This window comes from Prinia subflava, chromosome 2 (genome assembly GCF_021018805.1).
Source record: "Prinia subflava isolate CZ2003 ecotype Zambia chromosome 2, Cam_Psub_1.2, whole genome shotgun sequence".
NCBI lineage: Eukaryota > Metazoa > Chordata > Aves > Passeriformes > Cisticolidae > Prinia > Prinia subflava.
Genome location: NC_086248.1, coordinates 53,949,067 through 53,970,837, shown reverse-complemented (window position 1 = coordinate 53,970,837; position 21,771 = coordinate 53,949,067). Strand labels below are relative to the sequence as shown.

At 41.6% G+C, this 21,771-nt stretch overlaps 1 protein-coding gene across 4 annotated transcripts in view; it reads left to right on the top strand.

Moving 5' to 3' along the window:
- The first annotated feature begins 4,266 nt into the window (after positions 1 to 4,266).
- Positions 4,267 to 21,771, top strand: part of PTPRK (protein tyrosine phosphatase receptor type K) — a 386,603-nt gene continuing 369,098 nt past the window's right edge. For 3 of the 4 annotated variants that reach the window (XM_063389974.1, XM_063389972.1, XM_063389970.1), the window contains exon 1: positions 4,267 to 4,601. In XM_063389974.1, the coding sequence (XP_063246044.1) occupies positions 4,490 to 4,601 (112 nt within the window). In that variant the 5' untranslated portion in view covers positions 4,267 to 4,489. The remainder of the gene's footprint in view (positions 4,602 to 21,771) is intronic. The other variant, XM_063389973.1, reaches the window with a different exon arrangement.

The window sequence follows — 21,771 nt, the reverse complement described above, 5'->3', positions numbered from 1 at the left end:
TTCCAGACACTAGCTCTTGGCGTCCCTTGCTTTAGCCAAATAATGTCCTACAGAATAAGACCCTGTTAAACCAGAGACTTTTACAGAACCTTTTCTTTGATATTTAGACAAACTTAGGGACCAGTTTCTTTCTGGACTGGACCCTGGCATGAGGAATGCACAGTACAATGTAGTTTTGAAGGAATGGAATTCAGTAAAACAATTTATTTCGGAACAAGGCCATGCCTTGCTCCTTCTTGAAGGCTATTCCCATGCTATATTTCAGTTGTCAACTATTTTGTCTGCTCAAAGAAAAAATAAGACATTATTTGGTCAATAACAGGAAATGTGCTCTTTTTTTAAAAAAAATCACAAGCTATTTTATCAGAACTGCAGAAATGACAAGCAGGCCCAAGTAATATCCCATCCTTGGATAGATGGTGGAAAGTTCTACCATGAAAGGTGAATATTGCTGAGAATGGTGGTCAGGTAAGGATGGGAGGCTCAGGATGGGAAATTATGGAATGATGGAACAGAATAATAGAACCATTAAGATTGGAAAAGACTTCCAAAATCACCGAGCCCACCCTTTGGCCTAACAAAATGCCACTCTGTAATCTCTGTAGTCACACAAGCTTGTCACTAGCTTTGATGACAGGGGGCTAAAGGATGTGAGCAGGAACTGCAGAGATACCTCTGTCACCGGGCTGTTCACCTGTGGCGTGTCCTGGTTCGCTGTGTGACACAAGTAGCTGGGTGAATGTGGGATGTTCCTAATTGGAAGGTATCATTCAGGTCCACCTGTGCACACACGATATACATCAGTGAATCCCTCTGACTGCCCCACATTTGCTTCCAGAAAGCAGCTGTATGAGGGGAGGCTGTAGAAAGGTGTCAGTGAGACTGCCAGCATTGTCTCTTCCTCTTCAGCCCATGTATTCATGGTGTCTTAAGACAAGAGTGTTTGCTGCTGATTCTCTGTGGAATTAGCATGTTCTCAAAAGGCCTTTGTGAGTATTAGGCTTTAAAATAACACATTTAATTAGAATTTGAAGTATATTTCATAAAGGTATTCTTTTCAGAAGTCAAAATACAATGAAACCCCTGCCAAGGGCATTGTTGGATAACAACAAGAAAACCTCAATCAATACTATTCTCAATATTTTTTAGGATCTCCAACCTCGAAGAGCCAGAACTTCAAGGCCTGGGATCTTGCTAAGGCTCACAAAATAAATGAGCAGATTTTCTCAAAGGAAGCAAATGTGCAGAGGGGTGGAAAGTTGGATGGGAGCAGCAGGATAATGAGGATAGTTGACTGTCTTTTTTTTGAAAAATTTCATTTAAATCTCTCCAAATCCCCTTGTGCTCTAGGACAATGGTTAAAGGTTCCTGAAAAAGGAAAGAAGGAAGAGGGAAATATTTTTCCTGGTTAGGAATATGTAATTTACTATAACATATCTAGACTTTACATACTGTTCAAATACCATAGGAAAATACCATGTTAGATGTGGATTCTACCATATAACATATTCTATTCTATATATCATATAGAAATATTGCTAAGATAAGATATTTTGCTGTGAAATAATATATTGTGCTAGACATCTGTCAGTCATTACAAATATAATCAAGTGGTAGCCTGTGTTAAAAAATTTGTTATGACAGGCTTAGCAACACCCAAAAGTATAATGGGAAACTTTTAACTGGGAGTGCAAAGAGGGCAGAGGCATCTAGAGTTTCAGAACCTGTTTTGTGAATTGACAGAGATTTATTTGGTACTTTATTTAGATATTGCAATTATTAAGATAAGGACTGTACCTTCCTTAAGTTCCAAATAGCCCTCGGGCTGGAGGGAAAGATATTACTGTGGCGTGTCTCCATCTTTCTGCCATTATATTAGGCTTGCATTTAGTATACAGTTTGTTAGCTCTGATAGTTTGTAAAAGACATGCAAGAGGTAATATAGATTTGCTTGCTCTTAATTGAAAATGTGCAAACTGTAAAACATTTAGAGCTCTAAAAATATAAAAGCTGGGGTAAAAATAAATCCATTCATGTCATACAGCATAAAAAATACCTTAAACCTGAAGTGTAAGTATTTGTCAGGATGCCAAGTATGGTAGAAGGACACATAGAGTGAGCTACACATAATAGTTCAACAGATGCACACACACCTGAGGGAAAAGTGGAGTCACATGCACACCTCACCCCTACCTCTCAAGCCTGAACTCTCTAGTCAAGGAAAGAATAGCAATCAAGATACTTCTCGTTGCTTTTTAATAGCAATGGAATAATGGGAAAGGATGAAATCTCAAGAGACTCCTACTGGAACATATGTAAGCTTTCTGGATAAAGCCCCGATGACTGTACATCATCAGTGGGATCCACCACCTCAGAGCAATGAAATAAACAACAACCTGGAGCTGCACATTCACCATCACATAACAACCTCTCCCCACTCCAGACGTGGCAATCTGCAGTGCTAACCACTGGAGATAGCTGCAAGCCTGTCATGGAGGTAAAGGGGAAGGAGACATTAGTCTTCCCCTCCTCTGCCCTCCCAAACAACTCACAGTTATCTGGCTTGAAGTCAGTTTTACAGTGTTTGTTGTATAGCTCCCAGCATGAAGGCAGGCATCAGATACCCACATACTCCCTCACACCAAACTGACTCGGTACATCTTTTTCATTAGCAGCATAAATGGTGACGTATCCTCAGGCATCAGAAGCTGGGCTGGCACACTTCTTCCTTTCACCTTGCTCAGAAAAATTTCCCCATCCTTCCCGAAATACTGGATGTCATGAGATCATCTCACACAGCTCCCATTCTTCTTGAAGTTCAAACAAAGAGTCAGTGTTCACTGAAGCACATCATTTTACAGTTCAGGGTAAGCATGCAAGTGGGTTTTCAGCCACTCCACCCAAACAAAGGACAGGGTTTTCCAGGTGTAGAGTTTTTTTAAGTGTTGGGTGTGTATGAACTACACGGTATTTTGTATAACACGTTCTGAATATTTTTTTTTCTTTTTTTTTTTTTTTCTTTCCTGTGAAAACCTGAGGGCTTGCGGGGCTTAAAAGTAAACCTATCAATTTCCAGACAATGGCTGGAAAGGATTTTGAATCACAGCAAACCTTTGATGAACCTGGATTGAATTTCGAATTTGCAATAAAACCTGTGAGTTTCCAGTGGTTTCAGGTTCAGTTGTAATCATTATACAACATCTCTAATTACAAGTTGCCATGCGAAAAAGAAAATCTAATAAAAAATATGTTAAAATAATTTGAGGAGATTGCACTTATTTAAACATAAATTTCAGCACTGATGACTTTATCTGTTATTCCAAATGCTTTTTGGAGTTCTGAGCTCTGGAAGTGTAAGGACCTGCAGTGCTTTTAGCAACAGACAACGAGGCCTTTATTACAGGGCATACCTGGGGTCTGGATCAGGAGAGTGTGTCCTTTGTCACAGCCCACGGGTGTCAGAGTCGCACAGCTGCACACAGACCTGTCTGAAAGGTCAAAGCGATCACGCGCAGAAACGATAGGATAATGGCAATACTGTTTATTACCATGCCAATTGAGAACAATGAGTCTTTACTGGCTTTAGGAGCCAGACAAGTGTTGCCAAAGAATGCAAAAACACGAATCCTGACTCGACGATACAGACAGGCAGTTTGATGTACGCTGATAATACCACGCTCGCCACTCGATCTGTATCGCGTTTCCAAGAGCGGGATGAGCCAACAGATCCCACCCGAGGCGTGGGGACCTTCCCCCGAAACCAGCGCCCGAGATCCGCCGCCCCCGGCCGCGCTCCCTGCCCCGACCTCCCGCCCCGCCGGCTCAGCCCGGCGCCCTCTCCCTTCCGCCCCTCTCCTCCTGCTCCTCCAGAAGCGGCAGGTTCCCCTCAGGCGGGAGCCTGAGAGCGGGGGGCTCGCACAACCGCCTGTAGCAGCTCCTGTGCCGTGCTGAGCCGAGCCGCGCTGAGCCGGGCTGCGCCGTGCCCGAGAGGCGGAGAAGAGCCGAGCCGAACTGTGCCAGGGAAAGCCGAGCCGTGCCGTGCCGAGCCGCGCCGGGGAAAGCCGATCCGAGCGGAGCGGAGGCGGTCCGGGCAGCGCCGATCCGAGCCGGCGCTGCCCCCGCGCCTGCAGCAGGAGGCGCTGCCGGGCGCCGCTGCGCCCGCGCCGGGCTGCGGGCCGGAGTCCCACATTCCCCGTGCCAAGTGCCGGGGAGCGCGGGTTGGACGTGCGCGCTCGGCTCCTCCCTCCCGCCCCACTCGCCCGGCAGCAAAGTAACTCCGGAGTACGAGGGGAATCGCTGCCACCGCCGCCGCGCTCGTCGCGCCGCAGACGGCTGCCCCAGCGGGCAGCCCCGGGGCCAGCGGGCGCCCCTCGGCGCGGGGCTCTCCTGGCGAGGCGCCGCGGAGAGAGGGGCGGTCGAGGTGCGCTCCGCCCGCCGCCGCGGGCCGGGGCAGCGCCGGCCTCTTTCAGAAACTTCTCCGCAAGTCGGCATGGGCAGGGGGGCCGGCGCCGCCGCCTCGCTGCCGCTGCTGGCGGCGCTCGCCCTGCTGGCCGGCCGCTCGCCCGCCCTGCTCGGGGCGGCCCGGGCCCAGCTCTCCGCAGGTGAGTTCTCGCTCGGCGCCCAGGTGAGGGCGGGCGGCGCGGTGGGGTCGCACCGTGCCCGGGCTGGCTGCCGGGAAAGGGAGGGAAAGGAATGGGAGAGGGCTGGGAAGAGTCGCGCTGCTCCGGGACCCGGCTCCAGCCCCGAGGAGCTGCGGTGGGGCTGCAGAGGGGCTGCCCCACACCCCCAAGCCCCTCCGCTCTGCGGGGCACAGTGGGCAACCCACTTGTGTGCGCTGCGCGAGGCTCGCAGGGGCGGGCAGAGCGCGGGCTTCGGGCACCTTACAAACTTCCCTTCCTCACCTCCTCCTCCTTCTCTCCCCCGGCCAGCCTCCCCGGTGCCGGCGGGGTTGGAGCTGTTGTCCCCCCTTCCCCCGCTCAAACTTTTCCCGGCGTTTCCCTGCCCGGCGCGGAGGGCGCAGCCCGGCCGCTCCCCTCGCCCCGAGGCGTGGGGCGGGGAGACACGAGCTGCCGCTGGCCACCGGCATCCTCCTCCCCACACTCAAAACCAGAGTGGGGGGTGAGAGAGGGGAGGGAAACCTCCCAGAGGGTCGGTGTTTGGTTTGTGTGAAAGCCGCGAATTTCTCGCCCCTTCCTCCCTGGCCACCCAGCGCCAGGGGGTTTTGCGGAATTAAAGCCCGCGGGGCCGGGCGGTGGGAGCTGCGGCTGGCGCGGCGCTGAGTTGTTGGCCCCGGGGGAGCCTCGGGCAGAGAGCCCGGGGCTGGAGCGGCCGCCTCGGGAAGAGGGGGCAGCACCTCCCGTGCTGTGCCGGGGCGATGCGGGGGCACTGGGGACTCGTGTGCCGGACTGTCACCCCTACCTGCTCCCCTGTAGTTTATGAAGCACCCTTCGTTTGCTTGGGGTGAAGCTTTATCATGAACGTGCTCTTATTGTTTGCGGCCAAGGACTGACCGACTGGCTGAAATAGACTTATGGCTCTCGCTTTTCTTTCTTCCCTACCCCCTCGTTTGAATAGTACCTGCAATTGCATCGGGTGCATCAGTTAGACAGGCATTTGAGATCTTTATCATATGATACTGACTTGAAAACTGCCATTAATAAAAGTATCTACACTCTTGAGACTTTAAAGGACTGAGGTGTAGTCAGGGGGCTTTTCTTCTTTTCCTCCTGGTCCTCCTGTAAATTAGTTTTTAATTGAGACATTTGAAATGTCATCGATTAAGATATATGCTGAAACAGTGCTGGTCTGAGCAGATTACATATATTCTTGTGTGTCTGACTTTGATGTGTATAATTTAATGTCTCTGAATCAGAATTGTAAAATTACGTAAGCACCTACGAGTCCTTTACCAGGGGAAGGGAAATGTACCATCTACACAGCTGGTCTGTTGTAGGAACAGCTAAAATAAAATATTCCCAAGCTTAATATCTTTTAGTTCAAAACCACAGTTAAGTCACACCAGTGATTTTTGCTTTTCTCTTAACTCATCAGACTAATGTTAACACCAAAGGTAACACTTACGTAAAGATTTTTTATAAGCTTCTTCACTGGTGTAAGGAGAGTAGGAAGTTCTGATAACTTACATGGTCTGTGGTATTTTACGCTGAAAATGTGGCTTGCAGCCCATTTTGGAATTGCAAGCACAAGCAGTCAGGTTGGTACTGTGGGGTATGTGTTAGGTAAGTGGAAAAGAATGTTCAATATCCTTCTGACCAGAGTAGGTGAAGCTTGTCAAGGAGTTGAACAATTGTATCTAGGAAACACAAGATTAATTTTTTTTGGTGTGTATAGCATGTCAGCAGCTAGAGACTTAAGTTTCTATTGCCAAGGATCAAGTATACTGGTGTATTACACTAGTCAGAGGTTTGTTAATCGGAGACACTCGGACCTTTTTGAGGGATTAGTGAAATAGAGTTGTTAGTTGCTGGTTCTGTCATGTACTTGGTTTAAGGTATGGTTCTTGGGCTCTTATTAAATGCATTTGATATCCACAAGTAGAGCTATGCCCTACTGAGATTGAAAACTGCTACAAACTTTGTTTCATTACTTATTCTAAGCCAGTCCCAGGAGTGTGTGTGTGTGTTCGTGATTCTGTTGATGAAACTCCTTTATCCTGGCTAGTGCATGCACACACAAAGGTATGCCCCAGTGAGAGCCTTTCGGTAGCCTACAACGAGAAGCTGCTCTGTTTGGTGCACACTGGAGTCTGTTTTATACCTAGGCATCTCCATTGTTTAACATGAGTACTGTTTTGCAGTCATCTTTTTTTGACTGTCTTCCACCATCTCCACCGTAATATAACAGCCCGTGCTTTTCCAAGTTAAACTAAACCTAGCTCATTCTCAGCTCCCTTTTTATTAATATTCTTCTTGTCTGAGTTGCAAGAATTGAAAACTGTTAATTTTCTTTTGTCATTAATGAGGGTATTAAGTCAGTCTGGACCTTTCACAAACCTCTCTCTCGTTGTAATTTGATTTTTATTTCCTTTTTATGATGCTCTGTACTACTCCTGAGCATGAAGGATAGCAAGATCCAGAATTCTTCATAAAATTTTTCATAAAAACTTTGACATGTTTATTAAGGGTCTAATCAAATTACAGAGCATGAATTTTTTGGAAGTTGGCCTTCTTCAGGAACTGTGTGTGATAGTTTGCCGTCTGTTCTTCCTTCTAACATATTCCGTGAAAGCAAATGAGAAGAGCTGCAGAAACTTAGGAAAAAGAGCAAGATACATTTTGTAATTTGTTGCTGTCTTAGAAATTGTGCTTGTATATCTTCTCCGTCCCCTTTGCACATAATCGAAACATTGTATCTTTTGTTTTCCTCCCCAGATTTCAAATGAAAAAAACCCCAAGCAAACAAAACCCCAAGCAAGCAGCTTCTCTCTGCCCTCCTTCCCCGCCCCCTTTCCTCCAACACAGCCCTAATCCGCAGTGTAATGTTTTCTGGTCTCTGTAGATTGTTTCTTTACACCGCTGCTTTCCATGACCCTTCAACTTGGGTGCGTGCCTGTCAGAATCTAGGCCAAAATGTTTTGGCAGTGTGTTCTCTGTTGAAGTCTAGCTATTCCTTATATAGCACCTCCTTTCATCTGCAACTCCTACAGTTCGATAAAGAACAAGTTCAGCTTGTTTTCACAACTCAATCACTTTAAACTTACATTTTTTTTAAAAAAAATATTTTTAGCAATTTGCATATTTTCAAATTTGAAGGGAAAAATGAATATTTAAATTTTTTTTTGAAGAATGCTGCTGGCTTGTCAACTAGCTGATAGAAATATGCATTGCACTGCTTCTTATGGTGTCTGTGCAAGTGTGTGCGTTTTAAATTACTAAATAAAAGATACGAGGATAAAAATTCTAGATGCATCAGCTTACCTGAAGTTATTTAACTCTGATATTTCAGACCATAGGGATAGTTAAGCATAAAAAACACTGTATGTTTCATGAGTTCAAGTAATTTATTATAATAGTTATTCCTTAGCATTTTGCATGTGAAGTAGACAGTGTCACAAATTAACGTGCAAGAGTAAATATTTCTAAATTAATTTTTTCCCCTCCCCTGATATAATAGTTATATTCTATCTTTGGGAGTGGGAGTGAAACTAACTCAGAAATTTGATAAAATAAAATAGAAGATATTACTTGTTATAGATTTTTTTTCCATTAAATATACTTAGAGAGAAATATATGAAAATTGTAACCAGCATATCTATTGTTTGTAATCATGTAGTAGAAGAAACTGAGAGCTCTTTGAAAATATTTAAAAATACTTTAAAATAATTTAACTCCAATTAGCTCTTTGCTGCCAGAACAGCAAAGATGCTCCAGTGGTATTCTACCTTGAATGTACTACAATTTGCATATATGCAAGATATGCAGGAGACACTGGTGCAGGTAGGCATGCACGGTTAAAAAACTTACCAGTAGCTTTTTTATTCTCCATCAAGCTGTTAAAATGTATTGACAAATTACATGGAAAATGAGTGAAATTAGAAGTGAAATGATTTTCCTGCTTTCCTTCTCAAATTATATATTTCCTTCAGCTCCTTCTCAAATGTTTTCTTCTCTTTTGTACTCAGCTCCTTCCATGGCACTGATCACTTGTCTCTGTATTTTCAGGTGTCATATTGAACTTATGCAAGGGATATAAGTTTTCTAATTGGAGTTTAACTGATTCACATGAAATTGAAAGCACCTAGAACACAGTGACCCCGGAAGTCCCAATTAGTCCCTTTTGCCTGAGAATCACAGTACTGCTTGATTAGTGTGCTAGTGATATACATGGTGCACCTTAAAACAAGGAAGGTGTCTTGCTCTTATTTAAGATTTAAGATTTACTTACGCTAATAAATAAAAATTTAAAAATCCCAAGGGTGGGGGTAAGGTAAGAAATCTGCACATGGTGAGGTGAGAGGTCCACATAGTCCAGTGTATCCAATCTGATGATGGGCACTTGGGGAGAGGGATTTTTGGCAAGGTGAGTGACTTCCTCTGAGTACTGTCTGCCTACAGTGACAAAGTGTGGCATTTTATACTGTAAGTGAACTATGTAACCATGATTGTGTCTAATGACATTTTCAGCCTGTGTTGCTTTTAGCATTTGCCTTGCTTTGTGGTAAGGAATCTATAAGTTGTGTGGAAAAAGCTATGGTGCTTCGTTTTTTGTATTAGCTTGTTGTATTTATCCTAGCTCTTATATGAAAAGATGAATAATAATTTCCGCTATTCTACCTTCTTCATGCCACGCAGGGTTTTTCCACTCTACCTCAACTATTCCTTTTCTAGTCAGAAAAGTCCAGTTGTAGCCACCTTCTGTGAAGCTACCATTCTGTATCTTCTTTTTATCCTTTATCAGCCATTTCTTTCTCTTCCAGTTCTACAATGCTCAAAGCATCCATGAGACAGCTGCCTGATGGATTTATATAGCACTTAATAATGATTTCTGTTCCGCTCCCTATCTGTAGTGTGATCATTCCTGTCATTTGCTTGGCTTTTTTGACCATTTGTCTCACTCCTGGTTGTGAGCTGACACTTTTATGGAACGATTTCATTACTGAAGAGCTGAGATATTGCATTAAATGATGTTCTGTGGGGTGGCTGTGCCAGTGGACAGTGGGACTCTTGGGAAGGAGAGAGTCTTTAACCAGCCCTTTTGGAGGAAGGAGATGTTTTGAGCAAGGCGCTTGAAGGGCCTGTGACCTCATGTTGAATGTTTGGGGGAGTTTAGTGCTTTTCACCATGGTTTGCCTCTTTCTCTTTCTTGATATGCTCTTGTTAATACAAGTGAGTTAAGAAGAGTTTATCCTCTTACATGTAAAGATTAACGTGATGGATTAACATGCACAGAGATCTGCAGCACTGCTCTGGTGTTGCTTCTTGCACTCGAGTCTTTGTGATGTCTTTGGATGATCTCTATCCAGTTGTCCTCCAGGTCATCTCACCTCTCAGGAGCTGGTGTGTGACTGTCAGCAAGAGTTTTGGTGAAACCTCTACTCTTCCTTCTGCAACACAGATCCTGTTGAATGTGTAATAGGAAGCTTCCAAAAAAATGACTTCAGTTGTGTCAGCTGAGTCAATTAGGACATACCTTGTGTTTTCAAGTGCTGATGGAATCCCATCTGTCATAGCTTAACATTGTCATGAAAAGATGCCTTTGTAGTGCTGCTCCCAGAAGTGTGCTCTGATTTGGAGCTTCATTTGCAATCTGCCTATGCTATTAAGCTAATTTAAATTGCTGCTGCCACAGAGGGGGGCATTTCTATCACTTCAGTGGCTCTCAGGTCTTTGCCTGTGGTAGGTCTGGCCACCAAGTGGCCTGTGGGTGAGTTGGTTTAGCTTTATGCAAATCTCCTTGGAAGGAAGATGGGGCTTGGGATTAGTTTCCTGTTAATTCACTGGCAGATGTGCAGCCATCTAAACCTGACCTAAAGGAGGATGAGTGGGAAGGCTCAGTTGGCAGCTGTGATGGCAGTGAAGCTCATGTGAGGTGAACCTGGCACTGGTTTGAGTCACACTGGATCTGTGCTCTTCTCATCATGCCAGCACTTCATCCACCTAAGGAAGTACAAAGAGCAGGCAGGAGGACATGGATTGAGGTGGGAAGAGAGGCCTGGTGCTCGCTCTGGAGCTGGAGGGGTTAGACTGGGTGAAGGTGTTTGAAGCTGTGTTCTGGCTGACTGCACACCAACTGATGACAGCGTTATGCTAGTGTTTCTGACATGCAGCTTTGAGCAAACTGGGCTTAAATCTGCTCGTTTGTTATAATAGATAGCTAAAGCATTTATTATGTAATTGTACAAAAAAGGAGTGGCCTGTTCATAGCACTAAGTAGAGAGGAATTATGATGTCAAGCAATAGAGGACTTGGTGGAGGTGACACCTAGATACAAGGCTGGAATTAGAGGATGTGGTGACACCCAGTTTGGGACAGAGCAGGAACTGGTTTAAAGCTGGTTTCTGTGATTTCACATCTTCCATGCATGATCTGTCCTTGACTATCCTCTGGGGGTTTTAAATAGGATTGCTCATGAGACGTGAATGTGTTGGAGGGGGAAAATGGCCATGGTTTCTTAAGGCCAGAGTGAGCCAGCTGGGCAGTGGAAAATGGCACTGGTGACAATTTTGTATCATTTGGCTGAGCATAAAATCCTTCTACACATAATTTTGTAGGTCAGAAAGGTGTGCTTCCTGGTAAGCCTTGACTACAGATGGCTTTAAACTGGTTCTTTAAAACTACGCAAACTACCCAGCTGAAGTCACTGATAGTGCACACCTACTTTGTAGTTTCAAGTCACATAGTCTGCTCTAACTAGGAAGCCATGCAGTTAAAAGTAGTGTTCGCATTTTCAGTAAAAGATTTGAGGGACTTTATTTCTTGAGGATTGGTGCTGTGAAAAAATCCAGTTCTTTACCCAGTACTAAGGTAATATGAAATTATTTTTTGTTAGCTAGTGTATGAAAGATTGGACTTCTCAGTTTGTCAGAAAGTCATTTACTTCTGTTGCCACTTACTAAAAGCATGTGATTATGTTTATTAATCGAGTAGCAAAAGAAGCCATTTCTCAACTACCATGTAGTGAAATTAATTCTACTGACTTATGAGACACTGTTGAATACTTTAAACCCAAGTTCTGTTGCAATTAAGTTATGGTATGTTCATTCTAATTATTACACACTGGTTACTCAATTTATTCTGAGGTGGAGTTGTATGCTTTCTTTTGTGTGTAAACACTTGCTCTGTAACAGTAAAAATGACTGATGAATATTAACCAGAAGAGAAAAATACTATGAAGACTAATTGTGGCTGGAGTTCAAATTAATTCAAAACAGCTCAGAGTTAAATTTTTGACTGGATAACTGACTTCTTGAACTATTTTTGTATTACTATTTTCAAATAGATGTTGTGTTTCTTTGTGAGTCCTATAGTGTCGTTTGTGATATTTGCTGGTTTTAAGTAATTTATGGTTTTAAGTAAAAAAGAAAAGTCTGTTGAAGCAATGGAAATTTAGACTGCATTTGTCTTCTTCACTACAGTGAAAAATTAAAATTACAAGACCTGGCAGAGAGTTGTCCTGTTGCTATTAATTAGAAAAATGTTCTGATTTTTATATTTTGACACTCCATTATATCTGTATTAGATCTCCGTGGTATTTGGCTGGAGTCAGATCAAAATGCTATCAGTTGTCTTGGTTCTCCCAGTGTCATCCTATGGCCTGTTCTTTGTAAATATGAAAGCACTTATCGGCCATGGAAGTGCTGAAGAAATGTGACTGAGTTCATGACTAGATAAGTTGTCAGTGCTGACTACCATCACTATTTAAAGTACTTTAAAGGGATGATTTCATATAAAAATACCAAAGGCAGTTTTATATTTTGTTCAACTTCTGATTCCTTAGAAGAAATCCATTTTTACAATTATGGAATATACTTTTTTCAGGTATGTCTCCAATCCTTAAGTCTGAGTATCGTATGCATTTTAAGTAGACAGTACATACCAAAACATTGTCGTGTTAACTTCAGTGCTATTTTTCAGAAGTTTTTCAGAGAATATAATGGTGTTGATTTAAAAATAATGTTAACTAAACAACAACAACAACAAAAAAACCCAGCCCAGTCCAGTCTGGAAATCACCAAGCGGTCAGCCCCACAATCCCTCCCCCCATACCTGAAGAAAGATGTGGATGGTAATTTCCCCACTGTTCTCACACTCCTTGTCCCCGTGGTGGTGCATCCGCCTCCCTCCTCCCCCAGGCCGGGGTATCTTTAAGCAACCTTAAACACCCATTTGCAACAGCCCCTCCTGCCCCCTTTTTTAATCTCCTTGGCTCTCCTTGGTTTTTGTTGGAAGAGTTTGATGTTAGGGTTTCATGCCTTAAGTGAAGAGAGATAAGGTAGATGAGATTCCTTACTCAGACTGGTATAAATAAAACAGTTTAAATAATATAGTATAAAAAAGTATAGTATAGTATAAAAGTATAAAGTATAATATAGTATAAAATACAGTATAAAAAACTAGTATAAAAAAGTACTTGAGTATAAATATCACTTCTCATGAAGTTTTTGTGTGCTCCTTTGTTTAACTGGTTAGCTGTATCTGTCTTTTTTTGATGTGACAATGTTTGGTGCATTCCACGTTCACTTCTCAGGCTAGTAAATTTCCAGTTAAAGAGGCTTTCCACTCTTGCACAGCGGAAGTATAACAAAATGATCTTTTCAGTCTTTTCCTTAGTCAATTTAGTAAAGCCAAACAAATATTCTTTTTGCAGTTAGGTTTTACCACCAGTCAGTCCTGACTCAATTTGTGAATATACTTGAAATTGCAAACTCATTCAACAGGCTTGCCAGCTCTTCAGCATATGAATACTTTGTGTGTGAGGTCTTGTTTAGTGCAAAAGGTCTATTTATATTAAGTTTTTTGCATTTGTAAATCTCTGCGGGACTGGCTTTCCTTTCTTGTTACCTTTCCTTTCAGATAGCATGACGAATTATTCACAGCCCCCACCACAAACAAAATCCTTCATGTCCCTGCTCTACTTACTTATATGAATGTATGTAGATATGTAAGGGTGGAAAGACATTTTCTGGGTGAGAGCAAAACCCTTAGCGTTTAATGATTTGGATTTCTGAATCAGTTGAAATGAAGCTTGGTAATGAAAGGGATTATAATTTTCCTGGTAGACACAGGCTAAATAGATGGGTGTAATGTCGTGGCATGTAAGATTTGAAGGTGGGGTTTTTTTCAGACTGAGGTGGCTGAAACCTGGAAGTGAGTTGTTAATCAAGTTGGTTTTTATTTTAACTTTTAATATTTTTTTAACCACTTCTGTTAATAGTTACTTTATATGCTGTTATTAGCCGCCGTGGCTGACTTTTTTCTTTGATAAAGTTAGTTCAATGGTTTAATGCTTTGATTCTTCTTACATAAGTGGGAAAGTGTTGCATTCCTAGGTAGTGTGTTATTCCCAGTCGTTTTTTCCTTCCCCCCCTTTTTTTTTCCTTTCTTTTTCCTTTCATTTGAAATACCTGTGTGCTGATTTGGTTAAGTACTGTAGGGCAGGTTAACAGCTCCTTCTGAGTCATGTTGAAGGCATGAAGTGCTTCCAGGTCTGCAGTTCTTTCCTGGGATGAGCGAGTTCCTGGCCGGTTTGTGTATCCTGTTGTCTGCACAGCAGCAGTTAACTACCAGTCTCAGTTTATAGGTTGTTTTAAAGGCATTGAAATGGATATACTAAATAGCTTTTTTGGGGGTGGTTCCCTCTGGCTCACTTATCTGTATTTTTTGGGTTTATACTCCAAATGCTCAATCCTTTTGATGATTTATTGGTGTCTCTGTCAAACGTTGAACGCAGAGTTGAGTTAAATGACCAGCATTTTGGAAGGGTAAGATTATGCTCTCGTTTAGAGAGACTGCACAGATGTTCTTTACGAGCATTCAGAAGAGGGGAGTCTGTACATTACTTTCAGGTTGACAGAAACCGTGTATTTTAAAATCCTTGATATGAGCTTTATGGGCTATGTGACGAGGCTGTGAACCTGAAAGAGTAGCATTTGTGATTAATAATGGCATTTGCAGACCCTAGGAATAGTGAAATAATCTGTTGGATTGCTCTGCTTGCATAGTGATAGTATCCAGATGCTAAGCATAAACATGTCTCTCTGTTTGCTTAAGCATGGAAATGGGAATGAAAACAAGCACTAGATAATTTGAGTTTCTGGGAAATAATTTTGGCCATCCATCTCTTCAAACAGCTATTAAGTAAAAAGCAGCCTTAAATAATTAATGGACCAGTCTTATTCTGTGAAGAAGTTGAAAGAATTACAAAAATATCATTTAGTTGAAGTGAATATGTGATTAAAAACCAACAAAAAAACCCAAACCAAAACAAAAATCCTTCCACTGCACTTGGATGTGAAGCATTTGCATTGTGAACTTAAACCTAAAAACCCCCAGCATCAGCAAGTGGAAACAAAAGTCAAAGAAAATGCTCAAATTTACTAAGTTTGTATATGAGGCAGTCCCCAGAGGACACAGGAACTAGTGAATGAAGTTGGTAAATGCTTATTTATTTCCTTAATAAAATAACAATTTTATGCACTTTTGAAGGGCACAGCAGTACTAATATTGATTAACTAATAGACAGTTTGTTAAATTCTTTCCAAGTGCAGTTTCCTGGGCATTGCTTTTGTAGCGCTTGCAACAAAACTTTAGTGGAAAGTAGTTTTGGGGAATTCCTTGCCTTGAATAATACTTTAAAAATGGGAAAACAGCATGATCTTACTTTGATTTGTGAAGTATAGGGGAGGATAAGCACACTACTCCTTGGTCCTTAAAGGACAAGGAACTGCTCTCATACTTCTTGGAGGACAAAATTAAGTACTGGGATTGCAATTTTGTGATAAATAAGTCCTTAAACCATAAAAATCCCAAGTCTTCTTACATGTTCTTCCACATCAGTTACTGTCTTATGGTTGAGGTTTGAGTCCCATAATGGTGGCAGCATTTCAGCTGTGTACACAAAATACATTTGAAGAAGAAAGTGTAAAATTAAGAAAGGGCAAAAGGGATCTGTGAATCCATTGAGAAATCTTGAAGTTGATGAGTCTATTTAGTACTGTGCCATGAATGAGGAGGATGCCTTTTTTTCCTCTATAAGACACAAATTGTGGACTGAGAATGAAAGGGGAAGATAAGCCCATCCTTGCTGCTGCTCTTTAGCTTCTGGTAGTTTAGGAGTAACTCATATTTTATCATCATCTTGTTACACTGACAGGTTTGTGGGCAGTAATGTGTAAAATTCTAAACAACTCTGTTCATGCTGTGTGTTGAGTGCATTGCCAGGTGGAAGAGGTCAGGAAAACAAACCAGCCTACCTGCCTGTGGGATGAATACTTTCTTGGTTAAGACTGTGTTATGGGTAGGCAGGGGGTTTTGGTGACTTTCTTGGTAATTCTCCAGTTTCTTCCATGCGTCTGCTTAGCTTTCGGTTTATTGATGTGGGATGTTTTTAACTTACAGATCAGGGTACCTTTAGCTTCCTGTTTACTATATTAAAAAAGCCCTGTCAAGAAGGAATCCAGGTAAAACTGGTTTCTTTTTATTTCCTAATCCTTTTTTGAGACATTCCACATCCAAGATGACTGTGTATTGTTTATCACAGTATTATTCCTGTCCTTCTTTTACATTCTCTTATCTGCTTGTTTACTATATCTCAACTACAGTAATTAAGCATCTGATTAAATTAGCATTTCTTTCAGTAAGAATTAAGAAAGAGCAGGCAGTATGTGGTCTCAGTATTTAAACAAAATGGGTCCTTCTTATATAAAAGATTACTTTGGCTATGTTTAGGCCCAGATAAGTTGCTATTTCCTTATACTTTTGCAGTTTCGAACACAATTTAGGAAAAGAGTGGGACTGAACCTCAGGATTTCTGTAGTCTGTCAGGGGAAAAAGTAGAGAAAGTGTAACAACATTAAGAACATTAGAGTTGCACATATTAAAAACTTCTCTCTAAATAAGTTGTAATTAGGAGGATTTGCCTTTAGCAGTATAAAAGATAAACTACCAATGATTGTATCTTCTATGTAAATGTTCAGTAATTGATGTTTAGCTCATAAATGGACCCAGTGGCTGTTTGATGAATGTGTTTATGCATGGTAAAATATATAAATACATCTAGATCCCTGGAGTATTTTTGGTTTCTTTCATATATGATTGATCAGTTTACCTAAGACGCAGACTAGTTTGTTCTCAGACACAATTTACAGATTCTGGCATGATGAAATGTTATAATAGCAGGAGATAAAATGCATGGGCAAAGAAGATATTCTTAATGGGGGACTGTAATCAGTGTTTGAAAACTGGCTAATGGATTGCAGAAGATAGCAGCCTAACAGACAGACAGCAATAAAGACCGTGTATGAAAATGCAAATGCATGGTAAAATTAAATGAAGTCAAAGCTTGGATAAATGTTCTGAAGTGTATTTCAGATTGCTTTCCAAGACCTTTGGAATGAAAGGCTTGGATAACTAGGAAGTCATCCTTTTGTGTATCCGAGCTTTTACCTTGAATGGCGGTGAATAGAAACAGTAAAAAAAAAAATTTCCAAAGGCAAACTAAAATTATATTTGAGTAAAGTTGTCTGCACATTTAGCTGCACTGTATTTTGCTCTTGGAATCTTATGAGCTGCTACAGCAAGAAGTTAGAGGGATCTTGCCAGTTTTATCTGTGACACTAGTACCTGTCAGGGCAATTCTGTTTTGCTGTGTCTTAGACTATGGCTGTGTCTGCATTGACAAGCAATTACAGATACTGGTTGCTGAACTGAAGCACTACAGAGAATGAGACTCTTGGAACCATTGCATGTGGTGTTGCCAGGCAGGGTTACCTCAGATTTCGTGGTCTTCTCCTGTAGGCTCATTTATTCTGGTATCTTGGGTTCCTGAGAATCTCATGGTACAGAGTCTACTAACTTTAAATCAAGCTTCCCTGAGAATTGTTGGAGCATTTCAGATGCAGAGCTTCTGGTGTGTTCATCTCTGACTGTGGCGGTGAAGTTCACGTGTACAAGAACTGTGCTGAGAAACAAATTAATGGCAAAGGAGGCAATCAAGGCATTTCTTTTCCTTCTCTTTTGAACCAAATTCCCAACACAGATCCAGCTTACTAAAAAGAGAAAAGAAGGACACTAGACAGGCTCTCTGCTAGAGAGTATGTAAAAATCAGTGGGCCAAAAGATTGAAGAGGAACATGCCCTGAAAAAGTAGCAATATTTTTGAAATCCTGTCTCCTGCCCTATTCATAAACATGCCTCTCTGTTGTGGTTTTAACTGTTTGGCTAGTAGATTTTTCAAGTGATGAACAAATAAGAGATGAAGATGATGATGATGTGTTAATTTAGTGATGAGTGTTTTCAAGGCTGAGAAGCTAATCTGGCAGGGAAAACTGAAAGCATGTTTACATAGTGAAATTAAATACTGTATTCAAACAATGCTTTATATTTGGTGGGAACAGCAAAGATTGGTCTCAAAATGTTTGAGGCAGATGTCATGCAGGCTAAAATCTCTGGTTCAGTTTTCCTCTCTGAGACTGTGTTACCCTTTGTGATATTAATATTTGAGGAACCTGAAATACTTTAGCCTCATGATGTTCCTGTAATTTCTGTTGCATTACACCCCTCATTTATGACAGAGACTTGTCTATCAATTGGAGAGTGTACGATAAGGCATTATGCTTTTAATTTCTTATGTTCTAACTTATATCCTAATTTGTTACCTAGGTGTGGGGTTATCCCATCCTGTTACAGGTAAATGAAATTTTATGTTAACCAAGTCTGCACAAAATTATACCCCACTGAGAAAACTATTCCTTAATAAGGCAAGCATTGTCAGTGTGTCTGCAAGTAGCATTGATGACAATAACACCTATTGGTAATGACACCAATAACATCTCAACCTGGCAATGACAGGAGTAACACCTACAGTGATTTTGAGGGAAATGGTTAGTAAAAGGGACCAATCTGGTAGTTTTTCGTGTGAAAAACTCTAAAAAGAGGTAAGGGAGGGAGAGAGAAGACACATTGATAAAAATGAAGTAGAATGTATTTAACTTGAAAATGGAATATAAATCACAGGATATTAGAGTTAAAATAAGAATTGGCTAGCAGGGGGGAAGCTGTGTGCTAAGGTTAGCTGCCCCTATAGAGTTTAATATCTCACTATGTGTGAAGAGTGTGACCTGGAAATGAGATTAAAACAGGAATTGACCAGAACCAGGAGATGAAACATTGCAGCTTCCTGGAGGTGTCCACCCCCATGGAGATTAATACCACACATACTAAGGGAAATGTGATTTGCAAAGAAGATAAACATGCATTCTCCATATCAAGCAGATCATCTTATAGGACTTGGATAGAAAGCTGCCTTGACTTTCTCTCAGAGACTTATGCTCTGTTGTCAAATAGATTCTTCCAAGGCCATTTGAACACTTTACTTTAGCAGACTTAGCAACAAAACTACTATTGAATGTTTTATTAATGTTGCAAAGCATATTGTGGCACATTCGCTCTTCTCATATTTAATCTTCTTCCTTACATGGTAAGTAATAAGCAGATCAGATTTCTGATTAAGCAGTGGGAGATTGATGTCATTATTGACACGTGAGACAGGTTTTTTTCCTACCTCTATTAGTGCAACAGCTCCCAAATGCATGGAGTTTCAGAGATGAGATTGCCCTCCAGAAGGAGGGAAGTGCAAACTTTTCATAGCTTATCTGTTAGAAAACAGTGGGATATATATATTTTTTTAATTTAAGGGTTCAGTTACAGTATTTAACACTTCAGCTGCCTCTTTTTTTTTGAGTTCTCCTAGTGACTGTTGCACAGAATTAGTTAGGGAAGTGTAAGTATATAAAACTAGTCATCTCAAAATACAAATCCAGATGAGATATATTTGGTTGTACATTGGGTATATCTGATGATGAAGAAAAATTTTCAAATCTTTGCCTGCATCCGTGGTTTTTAGCATCTCATCTTTCAGGTGTATTGGTTTGCTTTGGCAGGGAGTCGGGTGGATGTCAGCTCTCAAAGGTGCAGATTTCACTAGGCACTCAAAAGAAAAACATAACTGTAATTCATATTATAGTAACAATACCTACACCACCACTTGTTGCTGTCTTTCTATTTCAATGCCAATTTTTTAATGGAGGGTGACCAGTGCTCCTGGTTCTGTTGGGAGCTCTCTGTTGTTGAAATGGCATGATTTACAAAGTGAGTCGTGGTGTCTCTTTCTTCTTCTGTGATGATCAGGACACATGGGACATTTCTGCAAGCCAGAATAGTTTTGGATTGATGATTTAATTGTGAAGGGACTTGTGAAGGGCATCTGGACCAGGAACATCAGTGCATGGGCCAATATTGGCAGGAGAAATACCTGTGAGTGCAGGCTGGATAGTGGCTGGGTCATGCCCTGCAAGAAAGGGGTTTGTGGTTGGTAACTGGCTGGGTATGCATGTGTTTGGTTTTTTTTTGTGTGTGTGTTTTTTGTGGTTTATTTATTTATTATTTACTTATTTGCTTTTGTGGGGCTTTTAATTAATTTTTTTTTTGTTTTTCTGAGCAAAATGAATGGAATACAGGACTGCACTGAGGGGATTGTAGCCAGCAAATTGTGGTAAGCTGCTGCCCCCCACTACTCAGTGCTTGTGAGGTATGTCTGGAGGATTTTGTTGGGAATTGTGGCTCTTGCCTTCTCCTGGGTCATGAGGGATGTGGAGAAGCTGAAGTCTCTTGGGAAGTTACCAAGGTTGGGGTCTGGATGGTGTGACCTAGATGGTGTCATCTCCAAGGGACACCTGGAGGGAGCTGGGTTTGTTTAGTCTCAAGATGAAGAAGAGTAAGGGGATAATCTTAACAGAAGGTTGCAAGAACTTGAAGGGTGGCTATGAAGATGACAGAGACGATCTCTTTGATAGGAGCAAATAATACAGCAAGGGGCAGTAGACGCAAATTGCAGCTTGGGAGGCTCAGCTTGAATACTGTAAAACTTCGCTCATGTGTAGGAGGGTGGTGGAGCAGAACAAACTGCCCAGGGCAACCCCTGTCCACTGAGGCTTTCAGTCCTCAGCTAGACAAAGCTGTGGCTGATGTTATGGTCTTGGTGATAATTCTGCTTTGAAGGGGGTGTTTGGCCTAGATGGCCTCCAGAGGTGTCTTACAAGCAACACTTCTTTGATTCTAGTAGAAGTGTAGCCTGCAATTTCATGGGGTGTGGGAACAGGTCGATGCAGGTTGAGAGTGCTCCAGCCTGGCAGAATGGCTGGTTGGTCTGTGCTCCAGAGAGACATTGTCATAACCTTTGCTCCTTTGAGCAGTCAGACTGGATTTTTTCTTTAAATGATACATTCACAAATAACCCAGGAATGGGTTTGCAGAAGCACATGGACTTGTTGGCACTTTACTTTTTCCCCCCCACCTGTAACTCTGTGAGTTGGGCAAGATTTGTGCTTCTTCATGCAAACTCATTTATAAACTTGATTCACCCTGCAAGTCAAGCATGAAGACAGCAAGGGTTTGGAGTTTGGCTTGTCATTACTGTTATTTGGAAAGAATAGCTCCTAGTAAGAGGGTGTCTGGAAGTTCTTCCATGTGATTTCCATTGTTCCACAAAAGAAGCATCTTACAGTTGCATTCAATGCTTGCCGAGGTAAAACTCCTCAAACCTCATTAATCCTTGGCTTTCTAAAGGAGGTGGTGAAATGAAAATCTCCCTTTCCAACATGGAGGTGAAATGAAAATCTCCCTTTCCACCTTATGTGAAGTTTTCTGCCTGTCACAGAAATGTTTCTAGATACATTTCTCTCTGTTGTCAGACCGTTTCTCAAAGCATGTGTGGAGGTGATGTGTCCATATGTGACAATAAGGTCAAGTTAAATCAATTCAAATTAAAAATTAATTTAAAACAGTTTAGTTAAATCATGTTAAAATTCTGTGTGGGCTGCTTTCATTCATTATTAGAATGTCACATTAAAATTCAGCTTAGTATAATTCACCTTAGGAATGGATTACGATAAATTGGATTAAAGTTGAATAATTCTGGAAAAAGAGGCTACAGAAGTTTTTCAAAGTGAAATAAAATGAATTCAGAGATAATTTTAATTTTTCCAATGTGTCATCCTATGGTACATTAACACTCTTTTGTCAAGATTAAAATAAG